General features: G+C 37.3%; 2 protein-coding genes across 2 annotated transcripts in view; one reads left to right on the plus strand and one right to left on the minus strand.

Annotated features, from left to right (window-relative positions):
* The window catches only part of plekha6 (pleckstrin homology domain containing, family A member 6), a 28,771-nt gene extending 25,827 nt beyond the window's left edge, over nt 1-2,944 (minus strand). The window contains exons 1-3 of the mRNA XM_055160805.1: nt 2,837-2,944; nt 2,349-2,453; nt 1,688-1,760 (exon numbers count right to left, since the gene is read on the minus strand). Coding sequence (XP_055016780.1) covers nt 1,688-1,760; nt 2,349-2,453; nt 2,837-2,929 — 271 coding nt within the window. The 5' untranslated portion in view covers nt 2,930-2,944. The remainder of the gene's footprint in view (nt 1-1,687; nt 1,761-2,348; nt 2,454-2,836) is intronic.
* Nucleotides 2,945-14,543: 11,599 nt separating this feature from the next.
* elf3 (E74-like factor 3 (ets domain transcription factor, epithelial-specific)) lies at nt 14,544-18,706 on the plus strand. The gene is made up of 9 exons (XM_020935838.2): nt 14,544-14,608; nt 14,840-14,976; nt 15,688-15,933; nt 16,192-16,311; nt 16,404-16,547; nt 16,673-16,753; nt 16,834-16,944; nt 17,634-17,829; nt 18,094-18,706. Exons 2-9 carry the CDS (start codon nt 14,847-14,849, stop codon nt 18,203-18,205), a joined length of 1,140 nt encoding a protein of 379 aa, XP_020791497.2. The 5' UTR covers nt 14,544-14,608; nt 14,840-14,846; the 3' UTR covers nt 18,206-18,706.
* Nucleotides 18,707-19,493: the final 787 nt, after the last annotated feature.

Consider the following 19,493-nt stretch of genomic DNA (forward strand, 5'->3'; position numbering starts at 1 on the left):
TGTTTGAGTAACTGTTTATTATTAGTCTGTCTATGTCTCCAAAGTTCAAAATGCTCAGTGCCACCTTGTGATGTCATGAAGCAGTAGTTTTCAAGTTAATAGCTACCTTTTGCCTTCAGTTCAGTAGAGATTAGCAATTCCAGGGCTGATATCATCCAAATGATTCTAGTGAAGGTGTATGGAGTTTAAAAACACAGTGGAGCACTTGCTGTATCACAACATGATATCACAAGATGGAACAGAGTTTCCTGTGTGAGAGAAGAACTCAGCCTAAATATGCAGGTTTTGCATGGTAAATGTGTGAATGAAACAAAACACTGTGGGTATGTTTGTGATGAGGAAACAACATTATAACATGGCTAAAATCTCAAAATGATACATATTACATAATATAAAAGCTTTAAAATGAAAAATAATTCATGTAAGTCATTACATTAGTGACAGTCTTTTGACACTCTATAGAAGTAACAAGTCATGGTGTGTGGACAAATACAATCTGCCCAAACAGTACTGTACAGAAGATCTTACACATGAATGACCGCTGCACATGGCCTGAGAAACAGTGAACACAAATATCTTGGGTCTACTGGGAGAAGCGCTACATGTAGAGTCTTATGGAGAGGAATTTTAATAATGTATAAGAACCTTTTATGACAGGACATTTATAGCCAAGAACAAGAATAACTGTGTTGCTGTTTTCACTGTTGCTATGCTCTCGTGTACAATGAAACTCTGTTTTTGAGTACAGTCGATTCAACGCAACACCAAGGGAAATAACAAGATAAATACTTCCCACAATAATCCCAAACTCCACACTGTCTTTTTGGAATTAAGGTCCCAACTTGGGTGAAGGGTTACTACACCAAATATCATGCATGCCTCAAAGCCACTCAGTGTTTACGGAGTTAATTTGTTCAGTCAGTGTGAGAGGAGAGGAGCGTGTATGACCTTTCCCATGCAAACAATACACCCCATCCGCATACAAGCAGAATGGAAAATAATTTTATGGACAACACCTTTAAAAAGCATTAACGTTAACTAATTTAAATACACAAAACTATCTATTTACTTAACATAGCAATGCACATTATTTTCTTTCCTACCTTTCTTGAGAGTCCCACCACAATAATATCAATTATGGTGTATGGAAACACTGCACAACTTTTCCGGAGGAGGGTTCACTACCTCCTTGTCTCCATGAAGATGTTATTGCTTTTCCTAAAATGTTCCATGGTATGACATTAAACATCTAGCATTTATTCATTACGGGTATTTCAATTGCTCAAAAATACAAAAATTTCTTCTGTGAATAGAGGCAACACTCCAGAGCCCTGAATTGTAATGTAGTGTAGTTCTGTAACCTGGTTGTCTCCTTTGTGATAAATAGGGTTAATCTACATTGTGGAACATTCTAGACAAAGCAATAGCATTTCCATGGAGACAAACAGGTGGCGGACACTCCACTAAACATGTCACAGAGTGCATCTTTAGGTTGTTAAAGAGATATAAACAACAATACTGAAACTACTGGCACAAAAGCAAATATACCACAAGATATATGTGGATTTATTATTTTAATATATCAGATCATTGTTAAAATCAATTAAATTTTTTACAGTATTATTTGACTCTTGATACATTTTAGACAAATAGTCAGTTTGTGATGGAAAATAGAAGAAAGACCAACCTCTGTAGTAGAATAGACATCTGTCAGTGAGGACAAACCAGCGCTTGTTCCACTGCTTCACTCCACTGCTGCCCTGTACCACACACACAACATGCACCATCACCAGTGAATTATTCTTTTCATTAAATTATTTGTGGGAAACAGCATTTTAAGATACATTGTAATAGTTCTAAAATAATTATCTAATTTCAACAGTGAGAAATACAGTGACAAAACATGCAAGTTGATAAAATAAATTACTGGTGATGTGTGATAACCAACCAAAAAATAAAATTCAAACATATAATGCTGAATGGGATACAATGTCATTATAAACCAGTTTTTATGATTATTTTTTTGTTTTAGTTTTCATTTTAATTTATTTATTTACTTATCAGGGACAATGCACATCAAAAAACACTGACCTACACAAGAGGTAATATAGCAGGCTAGGTTATAGCAAGATTGCTTATTCCCACCTTCAGTCCCTGGATAGGTTGATGTCATAAATAAATCATATCATGCAAGTAAAATACAATGTATATTAATGCAATTATTGATCCAGTCAATCAATAAGTAAAACTATAGTCTCCTTAGACATCAGTCACCACATCCATTCACTATTTACTTTCTGGTAAAGGAAACTCTTTGGTTGAAAGTAGACAAGTAATTGTGCTCTGACCTGCTTGTACAGCCAGCCTTGTTTTGTGACAACAGCTTTGGGATTTCTGCGCATGGAGTTGGAACGTTTTCCAAAAGAAGCAGCTTTCCGGGGCGTCCGAGAAACCTGCAGGCAGGAAATAGAAAGAAAATTCAGTGTTATATTTGTGGGCAGTTGTTAATTTGATATATATAGTATAATAAAGTCTATTCACTGTACACTCATATATTTTTGAATGATTATATCTATGCATTACCCATAAAAATAGTACTGTTCATACATGTAAATTAGAAAAAAAAATCTTCTTTTGTCTAAGATTTGAGTCTTAGACTATTTTTTAACTTTGGTGTTTTATTTTAGTAAAACATTTGAACAGGCTCTTTCTCACAATGGTAGCTTACATAAGAGTTGAGCTGAGTGCATGGGTGTGTGTGTTTGTTTGTGTGTGTGGTGTGTGTGGTATGTGCGAGTGTGTGTGCGTGTGTGTGCGTGTATGAGCGTGTACTGACCCGGCTGTAGGGCTGGTTCTCCTGGGACACCTCTGAAACCATGTTGGCACTTTTGGAGTGAGGGAGGCTTCCAGCAGCAGTGTTCCCATTCATGTCCAGATCACACTGCCTGCACACAAACACACACACACATATGGTATGACTCCTCTGTACACAGTCCATGCCAATCTCTGAATTCAACTGTCATGAAATATACACAAGTAACATAACAGAGCAAAAGTATTTTCATTCTTTATGTACCGTATATATTTATAAGTGGCTGCTATTGAAGCACCACAGGGTAAGACTAAGGTAAACTTAATGGTGCATTGCATAACTTTTCTGCTGAAGGGTCCATCAAATGTTTTTCTCCCTGGAGATTGTTTGGAATGTTCACAGTATGGCATTAAAACCTTCTATCTTCATGGAGGCAAACCAGAGCTATTTTTGAGCTATCAACCTACTTGCAAATTAATAAATGTAAGATAAAGCTGTTTAATGCCCCTATCCCTGGAGACAAGCAGGTGACAGACCACCAACCAAAAATTAACATAGTGCACCTTTAAGCAAAACATTACCGCTATCAAATAGAATGAAAATTCTATAAAATTCAAAAATGCCTGTCTTATTTCTAAAAGTTTGCATGGGCTGCTAAACCACCACTACATTACATCCAATACAGAACCTCAGCATCAGGAACCACCAGAGCGATAAGCAGAGGAGAGGTCCCTGTGAGACAAACTAATTTGGGTCAAAATGTTCTATCTTACAAGGGCTATGTACAGTGAAAAAATGTTTGTGAGTGAGGCCCCCTGTGAGCACATTTCATAGCGAGGGTGAGAGCAATAAATTCAGCACTTTAAACTATGTGCAATACTCTCAACACTTTAATGTATGTGCAATACATTAGCTGATTGTTAGGTATTTTAAGGCTGTCCAGGGATGTGCAAAGCTAGTCCCTCCTAACAGTAGTTCATTTGTTAACCCATTGCTATGGTGATGCTCACAGTGTAGTGATATAAAATAGTGATTAACTGTCATCGGTCTACCTGGGCAGTTATACAAAAATAATGCATAGCAGATAACATTGGAATTCTCACTGACCATGGTATAACACTTCTTAAAGCAAAACACAAGAATGAAATGTAACACCTCCACCCCTGAGTTTGTGGTTATGATTTGCTCCTGTCTGCCCTGTTCTGTGTTCAGTCTGCTGGCGTTTCATTTTCTGTGATCCTAATGTGAAATTCTTGTTCCAATGTTTGTGATATTGTTTTTGTGTTATGTGTTAAATGTGATTTTAATGATCATCAACCTGTCCAGGGATAACAAATGGAAAATATATTTACATATGATAGGCTTACATATGTTCATTAATATGTAGTGTCTCTTTTTCAAATAAATAAATAAATACACACATATATACATGACAGTTGTGTTACTGGCTTGTGTGTTATCTCATGGCTACTTTACCTTGTTTTAATATTTAATCATTCAAATATATTAATACACATTTATCAAAGTCAACATTAACCACTATGAATAACCCAAAAGCCAGACGAACAAGTGACACAAGCGCCCCCTTGTGCTTATTGAGCTCGCCCCATCATCAGCAGCACTATGCTCATCAATAAATGCCTAAATTGGTTTTAATCATTATATTAAAGTAGTATATGTATACATGCACTGTGACCAGAGACCATATTGTTGCAGATATGACTCAGTCAGGAGCATCTGCAGCAGGATGACTGAGCGGGAAAACACACCCACCACCATGCAACATGTCAGGTCCATGCAGCAGCGCGGGTTAAGAAGAGGACAGGAGCAAACGCGTGCACAGTATTTTCTCCAGCTTCAGAGTAAGAGGATCACTTTGTTAAAATAAGCAAAAAGTTATATTCTGATGGTTGTAACTTTGGCAAGTGCACTATTTTGTGCCTTCTGTGTCTTTACCGAGGGAGACTGTTCTTCTATGAGATGCTTGAATGTGCTTTCGTTTCTGAGCTGGAACTGTTTCATGTTAAAGCAAAATGCTATTTTTACGCCTCTAAACCGGTTTTCCATCCTCACTGTCCCAGCTCCAACGCAGTGGATTGATTTTATTGTTTGCTGCACTCGTATCGACGCTTAATTTCCTGTTTATGTGTTACGTCATCGAGCAGACCCAGGGAAAACCCGGTGCGGATTTTGGGACACTGTCCTGGAGCGTGTTCCAGCTCTGAGCCACCGCGCCTACTGTGCGCTGTAATCCCTGCTGGTCAAATTGGATTAGATTTACCAAGGCTGCAATGCTCTTTGCTGCCTTGTGTTGGCCAGCCCAGAGGACTACGCATTCTGCCCATTAATAGCTTATTAGTGTAGGCCAAGCAAGAAGCAAGAAATCAACCAGTGAATCAAAATCACTCTGCTCCATCCATGTGTTATAGGCCTACATCTAAATATCACATAAGCAAACTAAACCTTTACATCACTGCTGTCAAGACTAATTACTTAGCCCTGAAGATGAATCTACTCAAAATGTGTTCATTTATTTAATAAAGCCTTCTTTTTCTGAACTGTTATTAGGTTCATTGGAAGTGCATACACTGGCCACTGCATATTACAGAGTTCCAAGTAAAATATTCACAGTGTTAAAATCATTGCTTGCGACCTACAGCCAGCATACAATGAACATACTTCATCTCTGACTGACAAGAGAGTATTGCAATGATATCGCCTGTGTCAAATAGTCACATTTTAGTAAACCAATAAGAACAAAATAGTTTAGGAGTTTGGGAAAAAAGTTGCACCTGTATGACCAACTGAAGTTGGTGAGTGCATATTGCAAGTTACTTCATGGGAATAGTCCAAGTAAATTAAAATAAGAGTTCCTATTCAGAAGTCCGTGCTCTAGCATGGTTTGCGATTCTTTAAAGCTCCCATTTATCACTCCTACTGTAAAGTATTCCCTTCCATTGACTGCAGCTCCAGCCCACACACACGCACACACACCACTCCGCTCTGAGGACTTTCCCTGAGCTTCCATCTGGCTCTGCATTGCAGTCCTGTCTGACCTCCACATATTGTTTAGCATCTGTCACACATTAACACTATCAGCTAAATCCATCCTGCTTACTCATATCTGGCACTGTCTCTCCCGTGTGGGTGCACTAACCTCACTTTGCGGTCCGCTCGGAACTTGAGCATCCTCCTCTCGGATAAGGCACATGGGACGGTGGAGCAGGGAGACAGAGGATAGGCTGATGTGCACTGCTGTCTGCTGCCTCACCACTCCCTCTCTCACTACACATAGGCTACATAATTCTATCATCAGGGTACACCGCCTCAGCCTACGTCAGCTGGGCATGGCTCCAGTGTCCCACCACCAGAAGAGGATCAGCTTGTTCAAATAAACAAGGGCATCCCACCTGTATTCATATCCTGTCCCACTCAGTACAAATTGACAGTGATGAGATGCCTCAGATTGCAGTGTGTATACCATAATATGTAATACACAAAACACTCATATCAACCATATATTTATATGACTGCCTCTCCTCAACCAAAGAAATGCAAATCTCAAAATACCACCTAGGCCCAAAGGTAACCATGTATCAGTGAAATGACGTGGTGAAAGATAAAAAAAAAATGTTGCTTGAATAAACTCCATCAATTGTTGCTAGTGTTCACAGATTTCCACAAATATTATGCTGCTATCCATATGGCAGTAGACTATCAGATTAGTAGATATTTGTTCTAATAGTGTCCATATGTCCTGACAAATTATTAAAATAACATTCAATAATAGGCCAAGATTTTGTACAGAGATGTGCTCTATATGCTGCTGCATGCGCTTACGTAATGTGTACAAATGTTAACTTCAAGGCTTCCACATGCTGTCTAAAAGAAAAAAAAAAAAAAAAAAAACAAACATACAAAATAGTTAGGGATAGCACAGAAGCTTTAAGCTCTCACAGCAACAGATGAAGTTGAAGATATCCATATGTGAATAATTAATGACTGGTGTAAACAGATAAACAATGTAACCAATTACGTCATAATTCAAACGTTTTTATGACTTACATATAATAGTCAAGATACACCTTTAAAAATGACAACACACGCATTGTATCACTGATTATGTAACGCCATTCATCACTGGTATATGACAGAGTCCCTTGTTGTTACTGTAAACGTGTCTTCTTACCTGTTAACGCTGCTCAAACATGCTGCTGCCAGGGTCTGCTCAGCGCCAAAGCTCCACTGGCCACTTCTTTCACCATTTGACTAGTCCTTTAAATCCTCCGAGACTTGAGCCGAGGGCCGATCTGACTGTTACTGCACAACGACACGGGCGAGCGCACTGGAGGAGAGGGAGAGAGAGATGGAGGGATGAATGGATGGAGGGAGGCAGGAAGACTAAAGAGCACGGCCGACAGCAAATCCCAGGGTATTAGCGGGTCACATGACCTAGTCCTCCCCAGCATCGCGCATGGAGCAATCAGAGCACACTCGCTAGGCACGTCTCATCAGAAACACAGTAAAATGCAGAGGTGCGTAGGCCTCCTGTTCCAGAAACACGTGCTTGTTTGATTTTGTATAGCAACACACAAAATCAGTACAATGGTTGTAGGAAGCCACTGTGCTGTGCAGTTTGTTGAAGTGTTGGAGAGAAATTGCCTATAGCTATATATTTATTAAATAAATTAAACAGACCTAGTGTCCTTTATGAGCCCAAATGCTTCATGGCATATCGAGGGCGCCCTCAAGAGGACAAGAGCTACTTTTTTGGATGTGCTGCGTGCTTTATTTTATACTTTATTTTTTCTAGAACTGTCATCAAAAAATTGCTGCAAGTATTTTAACCTTTGCTAGCTGATTTTAGGTAGGTTATTAGCATATTTAGTCTTTTTAAAGCACGCTGTAAATGACCAGGGTTTGTGTAGGCTGCCACATTGTTCCGGCAGTGCTGTGGTCTATTAGCTGGAATAGTATGATTGATGGTTAAATTGTTTTTAGAATGTAAAATGTGCAGTTATTGCTCTGTCTTGATCTTTGATGATCTTTATTGGTTCATTGTATTCTACATAATTATTGCCAAATACAACCCAGTGAATGAATGCAAAAAATAACAACATGGTTTCTTATGACCACAGGATGGAGCCATCTTACCATTTGTAGCAAGACTAACTCGCTTTAGAAATACTTGAGTGCACTAGTTTCTTAAGTGTATTTGTCAAACTTTGTCTTATAAGTTTACCTGGCCAGAACCTCACACTTTGACAAAATTTTACAAAGATTCCAACAGAATGTCTGGTGAGGTAATTATAACTTAAGCCAATTTGTTGATTTTTTGCATACATATTTATTTAGTAATTTTATAGTTGGTCAAATGTTTGCGCCAAATAGTCTATCTGATAATATGTGTTGGTTGGCATGTTTCCTGGCAGTTCCACATTCTTCTTCGGTGCATGTTTAGGCTAAAGGGGAAAACTCAAAATTAGGCCAAAGGATGGAGCCATATTTAGGCAAAAGGAGAAACACAAAACAACTTGATGCCATTTTAATATGAGACACAAAGTTTGAGTTTCAGTAGAGTTTACTTATCTTGCATTTCATACGCATTGAAAATATATGTGTAGTTAATTTTAAATTCATTCTTTTTTAGGAAGGTGTCCTATTGAGAACAAAGAAGCATGGCAAGAATGAATAGTTAATATAGGCATCTAAGCGAGATGTCACGTCTTGACTTGGGGCTATATTTCGTCCAGCTGGAGCTACTAAACAGGTCTGTACAGTATTTTGCAAATGAACTGAAATCAGACTGAAGTGTTCATTAAATCACAAAGGCTGCAGTTATTTATACAATTACTGTGCAAAGAACAATATAACCTGTCTTTTTATAGACCAGTATTGTTGTACATTTAGGTCAAACACATCCTGGAGTTGTTTACAATTTGTACTCTCAGCAGAATGTTATTATTATTTATTTTTTCTTTTATTCAGTCCACTTTATTTCTATTGCACATTTTATAAACAAAGACTGTTAACAAAGTGCTCTATATGTATATGTGTAAATTCAATACAATAAAAGCATAATAAAAACAATAAATAAATAAAACAGATAAAATAAACCAATGGGAATAAATAAATAAAATCCATAAAAGAAAAAAAAATACAAGACGACAGAGGAACACACAACTCATGCAGTGTCAGTGCCAGGGATAAAAGTGGGTCTTAAGATGAGACATAAAACACTCCACTGCGGGGGCTGTTCAGACATGGGATGGCCGCCGTGGAGAAGGCCCTTGCCCCCCTGGTTTTAAGTCTTGTTTGGCACAATGAGCTGGAGCTGGCCCTTTGACCTCAGAGCGCATGCAGGAGTGTATATTTGGAGGAGGTCTGAGAGTTTTCGAAATAAAGCAATAAAGCACATTTTGGTTCATCCGGTGTAAAATGCATTGCAGCAATCCAGACGTGATGAAATAAAAGCATGCCGGACTTGTTTAAAGTCTGAAAAAGATACAATTGGTTTAAAAGAAGTAGATGATAAAAACTGGATTTCAACACTGTCATGACCTGTTTGTCAAGTTAACGTTTTTAGTTTCAATATGAGTTCTTGATGACACCAAGTTGCTCACTATAGGTTTACTGTAGTGACTCAGGGGGCCCAGGTTCAAAGAGGAGCTAGTACTGACACTGGCCCTAAATGCTATCAACTTGGTGTCTCATTGAGATTCAAGAAATTTTTAGTCAACCAAACCCTGGCATCATTAAGGTGTCAAGGGACTTGTGCGGTTCTTTTTTAAAGGTAAATAGAGCTGTGTATCATCTGCATACAAATGATACAGAATGCCATGTTTTTTAGCAGCTGTCCAAGAGGAAGAAGGTGTAGCATAAAAAGAACAGGTCCAAGCATTGAACCTTGGGGGACTCCACAGTGAAGAGCGGCAGACGTGGAGTCCCCTGGGTTACATTATTATTATAACCTTTTATCACTATGTCTCTTTGAGGACACTGTAAAATCCAAAGTTAGATTTTCCTTTTTGCTTTTATTTTATTAAGAGTCATTAAAATAAATCTTTTGAGCATCAGTTTAGTAAGGTCTGAGCTGTAGCCAGTGTTCGGGAATAACAGATTACATGTACCGCCGTTACGTAATCAGAGTGACTGTTTCAGTGAGTGGTAATTGGATTACAGTTACTTTTCTGAAATAAATGGATTACATGGCAGTATTTTCCTGTTTTCACATTTTGTGCTACATCCCGTTGATTTATGTATTTTTTTGCCCACACAGAACGCGTGCAGTAAGAGCTACGTAAACGTCATGTTAACGTTGGCGGCGTCAGTCACACAGTGGACGAGGTCGAAGAGCCAGTAGAACAGAGCCAGCAGCGCACAAGTAAAAACACATTTGTGTCTTGGCAATTCTTCTCCTGGCATGAGATATAAAAGAAAATAACAAATATAAAATCGCCTACAAGTTAAATGTCAAACCGGAGCTACTGGCAACGGTGAAAACAACCTGCATAGGCTCATGATATCTGCACTACTGTTCTATAATGACCTGCCACATGAGGGGACACGCACACAAACACACACAAACACACACAAACACACACGTTCATCATCATCGTCATCAGCCTGAGAACGCACGGACCACATCTCCTGTAGTTACTGTGCGGACACCGCCGTCCCCCCGTGCACCGCCTGTGGACCGTGTTTTCTCGCGTACGCTGCGTAGACCGCGTTTCCTCCTGTGCACCTCTAAACCAGAACTAACACCAGGACTTAAACCAGGACTAACCCAGTCCAGGACTAAACCAGGTCTAAAATCAGGTCTAAAACCAGGACTAAAACCAGAACTAAACCAGGTCTAAACCAGGACTAAACCAGGTCTAAACATGACACCTAACAGTAGGGTGGACATAATTTAAGGTGACCTCATATAGAAATAATTTCTCTATCAGTAATATTAATATGTTTAAGGAAAGTCTGGGCTTTTTATTGTCCTTTAGCAGACAAAACATCTCATGTTAACATATCCTCGTCTTTGCTTGTCTTTTCTTCAAGACTTGGGCTCAACAGCCAATTTGAAGACAACAAACATGAATTTTCAGGATGTGATTGCTACATTCATGTAGTTTTATTCAGATTAGGTTACTCACCTTAAGTAACTTAATGGATTCTGTTACAAACTACATTTTGGGGTATGTAATCTGTAGAGGAATACATTTTAAAAGTAACCTTCCCAACACTGACTGTAGCCAAGCAATGGTTATAGTTATTGTCAACTCCCTACACAAAATCACATATGGTTTAATAATTTCAGTTCAACAAAATAAATATAAGAGTTATTTGGAATTATTGTGATTTCAAAATATCTTACATTTTACATTTAATTGTAAATTATTAAGCTATCATACTGCCCTTTCCTATGTAAACACAAAGTTGTTGTTTTTTCAATAGCCGAAAGACTGTCTTTGTTATAGTTTGGATAGCTTTACAAATGCCTTTGTTACGTTGACACTGAAAAACCCAGGTACATTTGAGATGAAGAGCTTGAATGGCAGGTGATGAAATAATTTTCCGTAAGTGCTGCTCAAACGGGAGTGTCCACATTCCTCTGTTTTCCCTGACACCAGCAAGGAGGGGCACACGTTTAGAGTAAGACTGTGGCTCATTAGGACACTTTGGAAAAGCCAGGCGTATTGTGACGACGTCTCACTCTGCCCACATGCTACAGAGTTACTCAATCCTTTAACTGCATTTTTTTTTTCACCTTTTGTCTGTGTGCTACAAAAGCTCACGATGTCTCATATGTTGTGTTCAGGGCATTGTCTTGAAGAATATGTCTGTCAGTCAGAACATTACATTGGTGTGAAGTGACCCCAACGATCATTACATCAAAAGGTTAAACAGTTTAAAGAGAAGTTCCACACTCTATTGATCACATCTTAATATAACCATAAAATACTGCTTTGTGGGAAACATAGGTGTGTCACAAAGTTACTCTTATTGAATTTCATCTGATGCACTTTGGTTTGCAGTTGTTCATAAAACTTGAACCGAAACACTTTTTGATTTTGTTGGTTTGCATTTCCACAAACTTGACTTATTTGGCCTGGTGTAGAGCCTCCTCCTGCTTGTTTCCATGGTAATATTATTCCTTTGGCTATAACATCCCACAGTATGGCATAAAACATATCTATATCCATGAAAAATATTCCAAAGTATTATTTTAACTTTATATTTCTGAATGTGTGTGACCATACTGGTTTGTCAAAGCCTGATCTAGGCTGACCTGGTTAGTACTCGGATGAGAGACTGCTGGGAATATCAAATGCCACATAGGGTGCCAGCAGCAAAACTGTAGTTGTTGTGCCCTAAGGCAAGGCATTTCACCCACAGTGCCTTGTATAAATGTGGTGTGTGTAAGTATTGATGGTTGTTGGTGGGTTGGAGGGGCTGATGGCACCAATTGGCCATTGTGATGAAGTTGTACTCTGATTATTATTATTATTAAAATGAGTCAAATAGCAATCAAAATATGTTTTTATTCACACACTTCCAAACCAACTCCATAGACAGACTTTGCTTTGCACTAGTGTAAGTGCTACATGCCTGAAGAGAGTGGTTATTTTTGCTTTCCCACCACAACCACACACACATTTTCTATAACAGCCTCCACTATTTAAATGTTATGTTCAGCGTGGAATCTGTTGTGTAAGTTTCCAAGCGCCAACAATGATGTCAGATTGGACAAAGACAGTGTTGACGAGTGTGCACATATGTGATAATGCTCTGAATGATTGACCAGAGGACTCAGGGTTCACTCTGAGTAAACACACGCCTGACAGTTTCAGTTAGTCCACAGACACCACACCTGCGGCTGATGCCATGAGATGCGAGCATGGACACACAAACTATATGTATAAAATGCCCTTCAGTAAAAGTAGTTATTTGTTGCATAATCAGCGCAAACTCCCTGAGCAAGTCTAGCATGCGATATTAAATAGGTAATTAAGTACCTATTTGAATATTGAAGTATTTTCAATGGATGACACTTTATTACTATAATTGATTGCCAGCGCAAATTAGAGCTGGGCAATATGGTGATCACTAATTTGTTCTTGAATACTCCCACCCAATCCTCCTATTGGTCACCCTCAGCAATGCACTGTGAGTGACAGGTGGGTGTAACCAATTATATTGTAATGTGTGAACTTTTAGAAGAAGCAGAGGACTTTAGTTACTTCTTCAACAAAATATAAGGATACATGAATCCTTACATGAATCATCATTATAATGAAATTGTGATCTGGACTCTTTTTTATATTTGTGTGGACTCCTTATTTGGGCAGTTGTGTGGTTTTTTTTGGCCCCATTTACCACAATGTTAACTAAAATTTCAAAGTGATCCAGAATACAGGATTTTTTCCGGATCACCCCCAAAATGAAATCAGTTCTTCCTTTTCACATTTCCAACAAATCCTGAAAATGTCATCAAAATCGGTCCATAACTTTTTGAGTTATGTTGCTAAAAGACAAACAAACAAACAAACAGACAAACAAACAAACAGACAAACGCCGGCAAAAACATAACCTCCTTGGCGGAGGTAATTACAGTCCAGCACATCTCACATTGTTTAAATTCAGACTCAGTTTAGCTGTTCATATGATTGGACATTTTTTATTCCACACGCTTCTCTTTTAATGTTAATTTTTATGATGATTATTATTAATATATGATTTTATGATTATTAATAATTATTAATAATTATGATTATTAATGATTATTAATGATTATTAATGATGATTTGTTTATGCTGGGTTTTATGTATGCACTATACAAATAAACTTGCCTTGCCTTTCTTCAGAATTATTCAAATGTACTTCATGATAACCATATAAAGCAATAATTTATAGAATGTGTCAAGTAATACTTTGATCTAGTGCCAAAAAGGGAGCTGCTGAATGACAAAACTGTACTTCACTTAGATAACTGAGTTTGTTTTTAGTGTTTTCAAAAACAAAAACATATTCTTAAAAATTGAAAACTTACACTGCAAAAAGCAATATCTAGTTACATTAAAATGACTTAAATTAAGAACATTTTACTTTATTTGAGCACATTCAACTTGACAAATAAAATGATCGACTAATGGAGTAAGTGTATTTTTCTTCATTGAAGCAACACTAGATTTTGTTTCTTATTTTAAGTGAAAAGACTTGTTGTCTTTTTTATCTTTAGTGTAGCAAGATGTACAAAAAGTGTTATTTCACTGGTAGATCATTTTATTTGTTAAGTGAAATTTACAAATGATGATTTAACTTTCTTAATTAAAGTAATCTTAACTTGGCTAGATTTTAGTTTTTGCAGTTCAGTGTGTTTTTTTTGCATATTCCATTCACAAGCCTTCACCAATGCATTGTTGTGTCATATGTTGATACTGCTATAATCTTATTGCATGTGGATTCCAAGTAATAGCCAGAAAAAGACCATTGTGCTGCTGTAGTATTATATTAAAGGTATTATCTTTCATCTTCTCTTCTTATTAATTCACTTGTATTCTTAATCTGTTGTAATTGCCCAAAAAAGAAAGCACATTGATAGTTATTGTGACAGAGTGGGGCAGGTTTGTGTTGCTGGTCCAGTTCTTGGGAAAGTGAAGTGGGCGGGGCTTAGCTCAGGTGGAATTCCCCTGAGCTCACCTGAGTGCTGCCCCCGCACACTATATAAGACAATGAGGGTAAAAGTATCTGCAATAACCTAACCAGAGAACAGTGTCTACACATTGGCGATCACACTAGGTAAAGCTCGTCTTATATATTATTATTTTTATTAGAATTATTATTAGTAGTAATGGTAGAATTGTTATGTTTCAATGGTGAATCATAGGCCTCTTTAAAACAAGATTAGTTATGTTTGGTTTTTAACATGTCTGATTTTCTCTAAGCTAAATGTTTTGCTTATAATGACTTTTACAGACGTCTCACTTGTATTATGATGTATTTATGTTAAGTAATTGTGTGTTTCTATAGTGTTCCCATGGCCGCCCCGAGCCTTAGCAGTGTCTTGACTAATGCCAACCTGACCATGTACCAGAGCGGGGTGCCCGATCTGATACCACCACAGCCCATTGGCCGAACAAGCCCAACTGAATACACAGACAACACCAGTAAGTGCACTCTTATTCATTTTAACTGAGAATATACATACAAACATAAATGTATAGCCAAACTGAACTGTCTTGAAAAAATTTAATGAAACCGTTTTTTGCTACTTTTAATTTTGGACCAGCTGATGTTCAAATGCATGTTTAAAGAGACTCTATATGTTTTTAAGAGGAGGATCCAAAATCTTGTATCCCTTTTTTAGTAATATTGAGAATAAATGAAAGCTACGTTTATACCATAACTATACTTCGGAACAGTCCAGGCAAAACAATAATATGTTCATGAGACAAGCAGACCCTTAAAATGTGCAGACCGCATCTTAAAATCATTTGGCAAATAACTGTCTGTTACTGCCCACCTCTCTGACCTCATTTTGAGTGACCCTTAATCATTGACTTATAGGTCAATGTTTAACTGTGAAATTCCCCATGGAGGCTATTAGCAGTTAGTTGTTGATAAAACTGTGTGACTTTGAAAATTCTTTGTTTAACTAGTGCATTTTGTATTTACAACTGGATAATATCTCCAAAGTTTGTTAGCTATTTAATGTTTTTTCAAATGGAACTGCGTGCATAATGTATATAAAAAGTCACTCTTAATAATGAAAATACCTATGATGATGACAAAGGTCCAAAAGTAACAGCCATAGATTAAGACCAGTCATTTGTAAAAACTGTAATATTCTCATTTTAACCTTTCTGTGAATTGTATAGGTCCTGTCCCAGGGCAGTGGTATGAGCAAGCGAGTCCCCTCTGCTGGTCGCTGGAGAACGTTCTGGAGTGGATCAGCGATAACATCGAGGGTACAAACTATGATGCTCGCTCCCTCAACCTCGCGTACTGTGCTTTGGATGGCCCCAGTCTGTGCAGGATGTCCCAGAGTGAAATGATTACAGTGTTTGGCCCACAGCTCGGTCCTCGTCTGCACCAGAGTCTACTCAAGCACAAAGCCAAGCATGGTAAAGACATCGCACTACACTATCACAAGACTAAAACTATTTTTATTATGGCAATCTGGAACTTTTTATTGTACAGAAACCCAAATCAACCATTGGCACTAAAAAAAAAAAAAACATGATTAGCAATTATGGAATGTCACATGTTTTGATTGTCTTGACTACAAGTGTTATTATTTTTATTACGTTTCAAATGTTGATTTTAAGACTTAAGAATGGCTAGTAGTACAAATCTAACAATCCTAAATGCTGTCCTCCCAGAATTCCAGCTCCTGTCTGCATCTGATCTGAATGAGACTTGTGAACTCCTGGACACCTTCCTGGACAAATTGAAGTACCCACTGCTCAGCACCATCACCATCGGCCAAAGCCTCCAGAGTGGTATGTCATTTTTCTCTTTTCTACAATGAAATCATATTAATATTAAATTTAAATAATAATAACATTACTTTTTATGTCCTCTCCTCTGGCAGCTGAAGTCATTTCTCCCAAAAAAGAGACCTCCTTCTGTGAAGACTATGACCTGAGCCCCCTCAGCATGGAGCTCACCACACTGACTGACACAGGCAACTACTCTGATCAGCACTCGGACAGCGATCTCAGCTCATCCTGCAACAGTAAGCTCTAATACAAACATTGACACAACCTAGTATTTACTGTATATATTAACAATAATAAACAAAGTGAAGCAGTCATATAGATATACTTTTATGTCATACCTACTATGTGTTCTTGCTTTTAGGTTATCTGTTCTCTGGTTTCCGCACGCCAGAATCCACAAGCGGCGAATCTGAACCAGAGTTCTTTTACCCTTCCAATTACAGTAAGGATTTCTGCATATTGACATGTCACCATTGGGTTTTTAGAGAGAAAACTCTAAAGTGGTGTGTTTGTCTTGGTCAGAAATCAAAACTGAGAAGAATGTGGAGGAATATTGTCAGAAGAGGCGCGGACGACCTCCTAAAGGAAGCAGAGATCACAACAGTCTGTACAGCCCCAAGAAGAGCAAGCATGGTGAGATAAATAACACCTAACATTAAAAGTACATTAAAGGAGTTGTACCTGATTTAAAAAAAAAAAAAAATGACAAACAGAATTAGTTGCACACAACTAGCATGCTAACATGCATAGTCTGATTATCAGACAAAAAAACACTTTATAAATAGATGCCGACGGCATGCAGCAGGTTTATTTTGACTTTACAAGCTGCTTAAACAATTTATCTGTATTGGGGGACATGGACCTTTAAGCCAAGTACTCAGTCAGAAGTCAGAAGTGAGTAGTCCAAGAAGTCTTGTGGTGTCAAAATAAAATACCTTTAGTCGAGAGTTAGCAAAACTAGCACAAAAAATAAGATATTAAGAAATGGTAAATTGTTTTGATATTTGATTAACTAGTAATATGATAGTTTTGATATTGATAATCTTTTTGTTAGTTTTATAACAATAGAAAGATTCATGCTCTTGTAACAGTACAGAGGTAGCATACTTACATATTAAGAAGGCATTTGGAACCTTCATCTAACCTTCATCTCTCACCGCTGACATAAGTCACATAGATATCAAGTTATCAGCCACTGTAATAAGGTCAATTATTTTATTACAATAAGCTATAAAGTGATAATAAATAATGATGTTCATTTATGAATGAAAACATTTATAAAAGTCTACTGAACAACTGACCTTACAATTTTGATGATTTAGCCCCTCGAGGCACTCATCTGTGGGAGTTCATCCGTGACATCCTGATCCACCCCGAGAAGAACCACGGCCTGCTCAAGTGGGAAGACCGCCGAGAGGGGGTCTTCAAGTTCCTCAAGTCTGAAGCCGTGGCCCAGATGTGGGGTCAGAAGAAGAAGAACAGCAGCATGACTTACGAGAAGTTGAGCCGTGCTATGAGGTGAGGAGAAACTTGGGATATATGTCAGATTTATAGAAAGTAATTTTTGCTGACGTAATAATAATAATAATAATAATAACTATATGTTAATTAGCCAAAATAAAGCATGAATAAAGACAAACATTTTAAGATTTTAACAAACAAAATAGTTATTAGGTTATCACTCTGCAAATGCTGCTTTTATCCAAAAAATTTAAGCCTAATAATATTTGAACTGAATTATTATTGTATCATTCTAATTGTGAAATCTTGTCTTTTGTGCAGGTACTATTACAAGCGTGATATCCTGGAGCGTGTAGATGGCAGGAGACTGGTGTACAAATTTGGGAAGAACGCCAGCGGTTGGAGGTTGAGCGAGCTGACTCCAGTCATGTGACTTCACTGCACATGCTCACTTTAAACTCTAACAAGTTTATGACACTTACTTCCTCAGAACAGGAAGGTGTTGACAGAAACTGTAAGCCACTGTTAATGGCTCTAGTAGGTTTTATGAACCATATTTATATTTTACTTTATTTTGTTATTCACTGTGCATGTTTAATATGAATATGACCAACTTATATTGATATGGTACAATTATCGATGGACATTTGTAGCTCTATTTGGGCAATATGTATTTGTATTAACTGAAGTTTTGTACAGATTGTATAATTGTGTTAGCTTCGCAAACCAAGCACTATGATATGTATTTTTGTATGAAGTGAGTAATATTTGTGTGTCATAAGGCTGACAATGAAAAGCCAGTTCTATATATGTTCACTGTATCATGTATCATGTTTTATTTTATGATAAACACATTATTAATGTACTCTACGTGTTTGAATAGATGCTGATTTTTTCACACATATTTTTTAAATAAAATAATCCTACAAAATCAGTGCAGTTTTGTGTGGATTATCTTGACAGCAGAAATCTATTGGCATGTCCATTGATGTGGATTAATTGTTTCAAAACTAGATTAAAGAGTTGCTGTAACTTGTTGTAAGTAAGCACATAGTGTTCAGGTGGAAGCTGAAGTTTATATTATGAAATATATTATTCTATATAATAAATAGCTAGAGGTCGGACTAGACAGAATTTCCGCAAGAACAAGATGAGACACCACTGGAAACAATAGATTTTGACATTATTTATTTGTTTATTTATATGAAATAAATTATGCAGTTCAGTTCACAATTTTGGCATTACTATTTTGTAATTTACTTTATTTTATTTTATTCAAACAGCAGCTTTTTTTAAACCAAAGCATTGTAAAAGTAACTTATCACCACTTAGCCATTTTTTTTATGTTTTGACTCTCAATTTTGTCTCACGAGATCTTGTGGCACAAGATACATATAAATACAGCCACATTGAATTTTCCTGTGCCTATTACTATGTTGTAACATGTAATTACATGGTGGTACAGTAGGCTGAGGGGTCAGGTTATATGCTCTATGTTGTTACATGTACTTCATGAGATAGGTACATTGAAAAAGGGGTAGTGTAAAAAAGTGTCACTCAAATAGCTTATTAGCAAGTTGAACGGGTCTAGGAAAATAACATAAAGACTGCACATCTATATTATAATGGAGATGGCTTTGCTTTAATTAATTTGTCTTATTTTATACATAGCTCTCAACGGTCCATGGAGCTAGCCTATAGAATAGAACAGAAAGCCTTTA

This window comes from Boleophthalmus pectinirostris, unplaced genomic scaffold (genome assembly GCF_026225935.1).
Source record: "Boleophthalmus pectinirostris isolate CB_2022bp ecotype Guang Dong unplaced genomic scaffold, ASM2622593v1 HiC_scaffold_3, whole genome shotgun sequence".
Taxonomy (NCBI): Eukaryota; Metazoa; Chordata; class Actinopteri; order Gobiiformes; family Gobiidae; genus Boleophthalmus; species Boleophthalmus pectinirostris.